The sequence below is a fragment of the Limulus polyphemus genome, unplaced genomic scaffold, assembly GCF_000517525.1.
Source record: "Limulus polyphemus unplaced genomic scaffold, Limulus_polyphemus-2.1.2 Scaffold1699, whole genome shotgun sequence".
NCBI lineage: Eukaryota > Metazoa > Arthropoda > Merostomata > Xiphosura > Limulidae > Limulus > Limulus polyphemus.
In genome coordinates, this window is record NW_013667309.1 from 197203 (window position 1) to 206609 (window position 9407).

At 34.4% G+C, this 9407-nt stretch overlaps 1 protein-coding gene across 1 annotated transcript in view; it reads left to right on the forward strand.

Annotated features, from left to right (window-relative positions):
- LOC106464597 (transient-receptor-potential-like protein) overlaps window positions 1-1071 on the forward strand; it is a gene marked incomplete in the record, with an annotated part of 53990 nt that extends 52919 nt beyond the window's left edge. Inside the window, 1 exon segment of the mRNA NM_001314091.1 lies at window positions 228-1071. Coding sequence (NP_001301020.1) covers window positions 228-555 — 328 coding nt within the window.
- Between the last annotated feature and the right edge of the window lie 8336 nt (window positions 1072-9407).

Sequence of the window (9407 nt, forward strand, 5' to 3'; positions counted from 1 at the left end):
TAACATAACAGCAAATGTTAAACTTTTATTATAAGTTTTTCTTCATTACCCATTCAAGTCGTCTCCAGCCATTATTATTCTGTAGCTTTGTGCTTAGAAACAACAAAACCAAACCATTTTAATTAGTTTGATATATCGTACATCATTTTTGGAGTGTATTATGAAACGGGAGTTATTGTTTTCTAAATACAACTTACATCACCCAAAGTATACATGTTTGTTGCCAGGTATGAGCTTCGAGAAGACAGAAAACGTGAAGCAGCTAGGAACAGTTGCCAGATTGAAAGCATCAAGAGAGACATCATCCGCTCACTCAGAGGCAACCAAGCGTGGAGCAATAGCCAGGGAGTGATTCAGCCAAGTCCAGAATCCAATCAAGACCTACAGTTTGGCTTGTCTTACTATGAACTAGAAAACCTCAAGCGAGAAATTGTTTCTAGTTTAAGAGAGGAAATCAGAGGAGTGTTAAGAGAAGTAACGCAAACAAGGGCGCCCTCTATTGGCCCGAATATGAATTCAGACCTTTATCAAACACACCTGTACACACAACTCTGAATGATGGCAGATTTACATAAATGCTGATCCCATCCACTTAAACATAATTATTAACTTAAACATCTTGAGTAATAACAAAGTTAAGAGAGAGGCTTGTCAATCTAGCTTAATAATTGCTATATATAAAACTATATAACAAATTATTTGTATAAAACTATATAACAAATGCTGTGTAACAATGTATCAAATGAACTATCTACGTGTAGATTATTTTGAAAAAGCACTACAATTTTAAGATATATTTGGAGCTTACTAACACTGACTTGGAGAAGAGTTCCGACGTGGTTTATTTGAGAGGAGGCTTTTGTTTATCAGTCAGTTAAAAAAAAAATTGATTTGTAGATGTGAAATATGAATGCCTTCTAGTGACAATTTGTGTCATCTGGATATACAACACCATTTGTTAGTTCTGAAGTATAAGTTAGTGTTGTGTGATATCGTTATTATTTGCGGAGTAATAATGTTGTATTTGACTGAACTATTCTACAAAGAAATAAAGTAGTCCTTAATAAGATACATTTTGTTACTGTACTAAACATTATTACAGTGACAAACTAATGGCTACCATGAAGATGTAATTCATGCAAATACCACTTTCATCAATTTAACTGTTTGTTTCTTGAATTTCACGCAAAACTACTCGAAGACTATCTGCGCTAGTCGTACCTATTTTAGAGGTAATAGACTAGAGGGAAGACAGCTAGTCAATCACACCTACCGTCAACTCTTGGGCTACTCTTTTTACCAACGAAAGGTAGGGTTGATCATCACATTATAACGTTTCCGCTCGGTTTTGAAATGGGAAAAAAATTTAAAATGGATTCCGCATAATAATCTAGGGAAATTGAAAACATATCTGACTTCGAGCAGAAATAAAACGTTTTATAGAGAAAACATAAATGTTTACAAATCACTGAAAACATATAATAAATACTTTAAGAAGAATATCTAGAAAAACTAAGAAGAAAAAAGACAAGTAGTGACTCTAATAATTATATTACCTAGGCGTAGTGGTCACACGAGATTTTTGTTTACCTTGACCCCCTAAAAGATGATGTTACTTTTGTTATATATCTCGATCTTTATCTATTCATTACTTTGTTAATGAAAATTTGTTAATCAATATATTTTAGAAATAATCAGTGTAGAACTAGAACTGCCTATGATAAGGATTTCTTCATATCATATGTAACTTTAACAGAACCTTATGTGAAGAAAATTAACAACGTTCCTTTCGCACTAGTAATCTATTGTACTGGATCATTCACCTAGGGTATTATACACACTTTCTCGAGGGAAAAAAATAATAAGATTCAGTGTATTTGTGTGCGTCACGTAATTCCTCATAAACTGTTGGTCGCACCGACTTCTAATGGGTGCCAAACGAATAGTCCGGGCCCCGAGGTTTGCACAAGGATAAAACTTTTCATCCAACCCCTTAGGGAACCCTGGTATTTTGGGAAAACATTTTTACCTGGATTCCTCAAAATCGGACACCAAATTAGGCCATCTGATTACAGTTCTTAACTTTGTTAAAGAAGTTAAACTTCGATTACATCGGCAATGATAATTAAACTGAAACAGTCCAAAATAGTACTTCAAGCATTAAATTTGCGCTATAACGGCTCTATAGATGTGGGCCATAGGTCCACAGGTTCGCTAGTATATTTGTAAATTTGAATGTACTAAGTAGAGGTAGACAGTGGTGTTTTCTGCTGTCAGGTCAGGTGATACCTTGAAAACACAAACTCTAGGTATACTACCAGGGCAACTGTGGGCCATGGAGTGGCGAAGCTTGGTGTTACATAGAGCTGATGGATGGGCTATATATGGTTATTCACCTATCTGTCACTCAAGGGCAGGGACTTAACGCTCGTCCAATTGTAGAGGTCCCTGAGTATGCTCACTCTGTCATTCCCCAATGCTTAGGGTGTCTAAATCTGGTGTTGGCTGAAAGTCCGTGGTTAAAAAACAGGTCTTTTTGACAAAACTAAACAAACTTATTCTCAACGAGTAAGGGTGTGGCTAAAGAGGATTTGGAACATTCAAACAGGCTACTGTTCGGAATGGCTGAACTCATGAACAGACAGTGAAGTGTTTGATCTTGACTTTGGATAGTCCAACTCTCGATTTTATCAAGCATTTAAATGAGGAACAACTCCGGAAATTAAACCTAGTTGTAGACAAGTTATGCCAATATTTCATTTAAATGGAAAAACCAAGCCATGAGAGTTTCCATACTACAGTTTTTAATATGTTTGTGTATATTCACAAAATTTGGCAAGCTTTCAGTAAATATTACAATCTTTCGTACACAAAAAAATCAGATTTTTTGATTAAGTATTTTTACTAAATATTTGTCTGTGAATATATGGAGTTAAAGTGTTGACTGCTCCGAATACAAAGTGATTTTCATGCTAAGATTAAAAATACTTTTCATCATCTGAAAATTGTCAGATTTAATTTGCGTAATCTCTAAAACCTCCTAAATAAATATCAAACATTTTTTTCAGTAAAACTTTAAATGTTATCTGTTATATTTTCTTTACCCTAACCCTATATACGTTCGGTCAATTTGACTAACCTCATAACCATCATAAAAAAGTCTAAATTACCCTTTTTTATTTCTAAAATGACTGCAAATTGTAACAGGAAACTACAATTATTTATCCTAAATAACTTAAAGCTCGTAACAGTAGACATCTATTTATATTTAAATTTTATTGTTTTATTACCCTTTGACCCGTGTCTAACTAACCATCCCGCCACACACGTTGTGAATCACTCACCGAACAGGTAGCTCACGTTACGATATTCAATTACATAATGCATGAGCTGCTCGCGAGCATACCTCACGAAGAATTATTATTATAATCATTCATTATTTTACCTAATTTAATCTTATCTAATCTAATAAGTTTCAATTTTTAACATTTTAGTTACTTTTATAATGATATACATAACAACTGTCGATAAAAGTTAAGCCTGCTTTTTTATACTAATGGTACTAAATAATTTTTATTTAGCTAAATAATGCACCTAAAAATAAAAACTAATAGCAATAACAAAGCAAACAATGTCTTATAACTATTATAATTTAGCTGGGTTTCTAACTGTGCAATGAGAGCCTTTAAGAAATCAGCTAAGCTTGTCAACGTGAATACTGTGAGAAAATGTTTAGAAGTGTAAGGGGAATTAGAAACTCTATTTGCAGAAAACAAAATAATATAATACGTCATTTGATATATTAAAACTTTGGCTTTCTACTGGTTATAACTAATATGGTATAAAACGTCAGAAATAACTATTGGCAATTTGTGAAAGAGAAGATGTGTCAAGCGGGTCTGATTTTCTAACTTATGGCTCCATAAACAAATAAGATTGAAGGCTATAAAAATTATGCTTTATCTCAGTAATATATATATATTATAATGAGTAATTTGCGTTAAATTCCATACCTTTTGGAGGGAGGAGAGGTAAGTAAATCAGAAAAGAAGGAAGGCCTAGAGAACCTATGTTACAATTATCATACCAGCGAAGATTGGGGATTTTTTAAATATTTCCTTATAAATTTAAGCTATTAAAATGTGATTAATTAACTATGTTTTGATGCCAAGTTTATTCGTATACAATGATAATAAAGTAATTTAATTACAATTTAAATATAACTCTCTGAAAGGTCGTGACATGCGCATTTTGACCTACTCTTAGCGAGAGGGTTCATTGAAGGGCTACCTGGTGAGGCAGTGAGGCATTACTTGAATGTAAAAAACATTCCCACCCTAACACAGGCAGTTACTGTGGCAATAGGGTTTGAAGTCGTAACTTCAAACAAGTCTAAAGAGAGGAAAAGCTTAGAGTGAGCTGCAGTGGCTGTACCTCAGAAAATCCTCTCTCCTCAAGCGACTGCACCATACCAGGTTCCAACTTTATGGAAAGCACCAACACCCAACAAATTCCTGGCTTCCATGATTATCTCATGAAGTTTGTGTCACAAAAGATGTTGATTATGTCTCTAACCAAATATTGCTCTGAATGGATGATTTCCTCCAAATTGAATTGCCCATAACCTGTTTGGCAACAAGGTAAGCAAGGCTACTAGTTTTCACCAATAGCGCAAAAGGTGCAGGAAAGTCATGGGAAACTGTATTTACTCCTACTTTAACTCCAGGAAGCTAACAGAGCCAACTGGTGTCGAGTCATTAACTTGGGGAAGTTCAGTGGACAGCTTTCAGCGAATGGTTAGATGATCAGTCCAGCCCTTTCATGGATGGATGGTATTTAGTATGTGTCCATAAAGATACAGAGGTTAAATATAGAGTTTGTGGTTGATTCAGTAAGTACCAGAACATTGACTGATGTTGTTCTGTATCAAACACCTTTAGTGAGGCCACCACTCTGGCTACATAGCATTTACTTTATTCGGGCAAATGGAGAGATATGTCTCCAACTACTTCTAGGTAATGTCAACCATAGAATGAAGGTAGTCATCTTTAACCTAGATTCTGGTATTGGTGTATTAGGGATGGAGTTACTGTGAAAATTACGAGTCAGTTTTGCAAGTACAACAAGTGAACTGTATTTCTGTGGGTAAATCAACTGATGCTGGTCACACCAGGCCCAAGAACAAGGTACTGCAGAAATGTATGTTGTAGATGGAGTCACAGTACCTCCATGTATACAACTGGTATTCCATGGTATAATTTGGACAATATTAAATGTGTTGTTGCTGTAGAAGGTGGCGAGAAATAAATAAATAATGAAAGGCATTGTTTCCTGTCCATAAAGCAGCCAGCATCAGCTCAAAGAGAGATATGTAAGAGTGGACATAGTCCTGGTGTTGTTCTGCAATTATAGCCACTCATCTAACCAGCTTCCTACTGAAATGGTCATCTGCATAGTGAGAGAAATTGAGGTAACCAAAACTATCACTAATGTTGCTTCCACTGCACTATGTCTGAGAGCAAGTACACAGTTGCCAACACATTTTAGGTTGCTGTTTGAGGACTGTGCAAGCAATATTGATTCAACACAGTAACAAAAGCTTAGTGTATTGTTTGTTAAGTATGCCAATATATTGTGGGGCCAAATGGCCAATTGGGTTAAACAAATATAACTCTACCTTACATAGATACAGGCTATACACGTCCAATTAAACAACCACATCACACACTTCCCTGGAGCACTAGTGGTATAGCGAAGATACAGTAAATGTTAAAGGATGAAATCACAAAACCTTCACATTTTGTATTGTGTTCTCTAATATTAACTTTCGGGAAGTAAAGAGGGCACACCCGGTTATGTCTTGGTTTCAGATGGGTGAACATAGTGTCTCATGTTCACGCCTTTTCCCCCACAGAGGATGAATGTCTGAATACATTAGAAGGGGTGGATGATTCAAACTTAAGACCTGGCATTTGAATACTGGAAAGTCAAAATGGATTATAAGAACATACCTAAGACTTTTTCAGCTCTTGAAATGATTTGTATAAGTTTTGCATCGTGCCATTTGACTGGTGTAATGCACTCACCAGTTTTGAGAGGCTAATTAAACTTACATTGAAAAAGCTGCAATGGAAAAAAAAGGCTTGATCTGTGTCAATGATGTTTTTGTGTTTGGCTGCATGTTCAAATTTGTTGTTGAAAACCTAAGCATGATACTTCAGCAGATAAAATAGGCAGGCTGGAATTGTGTATTTATGTGTTTGCAGATGAAAGTTCTCAATGATATTGTGTGTAGACCCTATGTAGAATAAGACTGGCCTCAACTTGTGACCAGATGAAAAGCCAACAGTTTCCTTTGTTTTGCATTGTACTACTGCCTTTTTTGTTGCCAACTTTTCCAAGATCACTGGACCATTATGCGTCCTCATTAAAGCTGATGTGCATTTTAGATGAACCATGGAACTGGAACATAAATGCCTGTATCATAACATGCTTTATTTGAAGCTCAAGAGTTGGTACATCCACTGTAGAATGCGAATTCTCAGTGGATACTGATAACAGTGATAATGGAAATGTGGTAGTATTAATGCAATTGATTGTTTGTTTGTTTGAACTTAAGCACAAAGCTACACAATGGGCAATCTGTGCTCTACCCACCACGGGTATCGAAACCCGGTTTCTAGCGTTGTAAATCCGCAGACATACCGCTGTGCCATTGGGGGGCAGAGGCATATTGCAATTGAAAGAAAAAGTGAAACAGGTAATTGTGTATGCTAGCCTGAATCCTGACACTACATGTCAAAGAAGGAATTGTTATCAAGTGCTGAGACCTCATTCTCAACCTGTGTTGCAGCTAATGGTTCCCAGGTGTCACATGTGCAATGTCAATATTACTAGCCGCATGTGAGTCAAGATATTAAGAAATGGTGTAAATTGTACAATGTGCCCTACCCAGAAGAAAATCTGGCCTAAACAGTGTAAACTCCAGCAGCGAATTGTTGGCTCCTTTACAGAGAATAATCCTGGGTATCTCTGGTCCTCTCCCAGAAACTGAACAAGGTAATTGATATGTGCTGGTCGTTACTGATTACTTCACTAAGTGAGTCGAGACCTATCCAATAGTTCATACTTTAGCATAGGTCACAGATGTAACACATGTGGTTTACCATGGTAATGGGGCATGAGCCAGAATCAGCCTGACTAAAACTAGTGGCATATATGATGATATGTAGCGTTCATATATATGTATATGGCTACATATACATGTACGAATAAATATATGTGTTTGGTATTACACACATATATGGACATTACACACAATTATTCATGAGTGTTACATAACACAAATGATTCAATTACGTTGAGAACATACCTGTCATGTAACACATGGATGGAAATAAAGAATTTTATCTGGATGTTAAGACTTGAAATATGAAGTAAACTGTGATTACTGACATGCGAAACATTCTTTGAGGTTACAGTGCATCTGATACTTTAATGAATTATGGTAAAAGAATGTTTTAAGTTTCGACACTGAAATGCTATCTTCATTGAAGAGATAAGAGTAATGGGTGCACTCAAGCTATGTTTAGGGAAAAACACAGTTTGCCATGATGTCTTCAGTAGCAGAAGTAAATGATATTTCAGTTTGATTAAATCAAAATATTTATGAGTGTGTGAAATTATATGTAGAAAGGAAATCTGCAAACAGTAGTTTATGTCATACCAAATGTAAGCTAGATACACCCAGTGTTATATTTGGTAGTTGCCCAGAAACTTTCTGTGATTTGCCTAAAATTCAAAAAGAAGGAGTTTCATTATAACCTATTGTTTCCAACATTGGAACTTATAACCATGCTTTAGCTGGATTTTTAACTGAATTTATAAAAAAAAGTTCATCATATTAGTAATCTAACTCTAATAATTATTATATTTTGTATTTCTATGCATATATTTGTACATATGTTAAAAACATGTATATATTTCATGTATTTTAAGAGGTTCATTTGGTACATTTTGATATTAATATGTTTTGTTATTTTATTATTTACTAACAATTAATTTATATTGAATTTTGATTTAGCATGGTTTGCTTTTTATTAAGGGTCTATTATATTGTCATACTTCTTTTTTATTGAAAGGTTTATTTTGTATTTTGTAACTATGAGTTTATTAAAGCAAATATTTGTAATGTTTATTGTTTCCTGGAAGGTTTATTTTAGTTTGTGGTTTTTATTTTGTATAGAGGGCCCATTGAATTTTAAAATATTATATTGTTTCCTGGGAGGTTTATTTTAGTTTGTGGTTTTTATTTTATATGGAGGGCCCATTGAATCTTAGAATCTTATATTGTTTCTGAATGGTATAGTCCCCCAGTGAGACAGTGGTAAATTTACAGATTTACAGTACTAAAATACGGGGTTTAGTTTCCCATGGTGGACCCAGCAGATAGCCCACTATGACTTTCCTCTAAAACAAACAAACTGAAGTGTTTTTTTATTTGATATTTTGATGTGCTTTTTGTTAAAGGAGTTGTCTTATTTTTATTGTGTGATTTTTTATCTTGTAATTTATCTTTTTTTGTTTGAACGTTATTTCTTTCTTTTACTGTGTGTGTGTGTTACAGTATGAGTGTTTTAAAGGGACGAAAGTAAGTTACTCTGTTAACTAATGTGTTGACTTTTTAATTGAATTAACCTTTGATGTTAATGATGACTCATTAGTATGCACGTATATATGTTTTCTACCCTCTTACTTAATATATAAATTTTCGGAGTTTTTAAACATATAGTGAATCTGTTCTAACAGAAAAGGTGTCGGTCAAGGAAGTCGCCAAGTTACATTTGTCTTAGCTGCCTATTGTACCAGGCCATTCATCTAGGGTATCACATGCAGCGTTACAGTCATAATACCCATGGGCAAATCAGTTACCTCAAGAGAATGATAAAAAAAAACAAAGGAAACTAAAAGGAAAGCAACTTAACGACCTTCTTGGCCACGTATTATAAGAAAACTGTACGTATTAGAATAACTGACAATTTTCGAATAATATATTAAAATAACAAGGTAAAAGTCGCATGGTAAAATGTTATGGTTAAATGTATAGATTCGTGCTAAGTGAGCCATCTAGAATAAAATGTTTACATCACACACACTTTCATACAAAGCTAAATGCATATTAAACAAACTTGTAACTAATAATTCCAAATACAAAATAAAAATAAGAAAATATTTATTTGTATCATACTTCTTAAACTTGTCACAAGAAAAAAAAATTAAATTATAAAAATGGTTTGCTACGTTTTTGATGATTACAAATAAATAAATGTTACGTCTCTGGTCGTTTGTTAATTTCCCATATAATTTCTTTCCAAGAAACTTCAGCGATACAAGTCTTTTCTTAAATA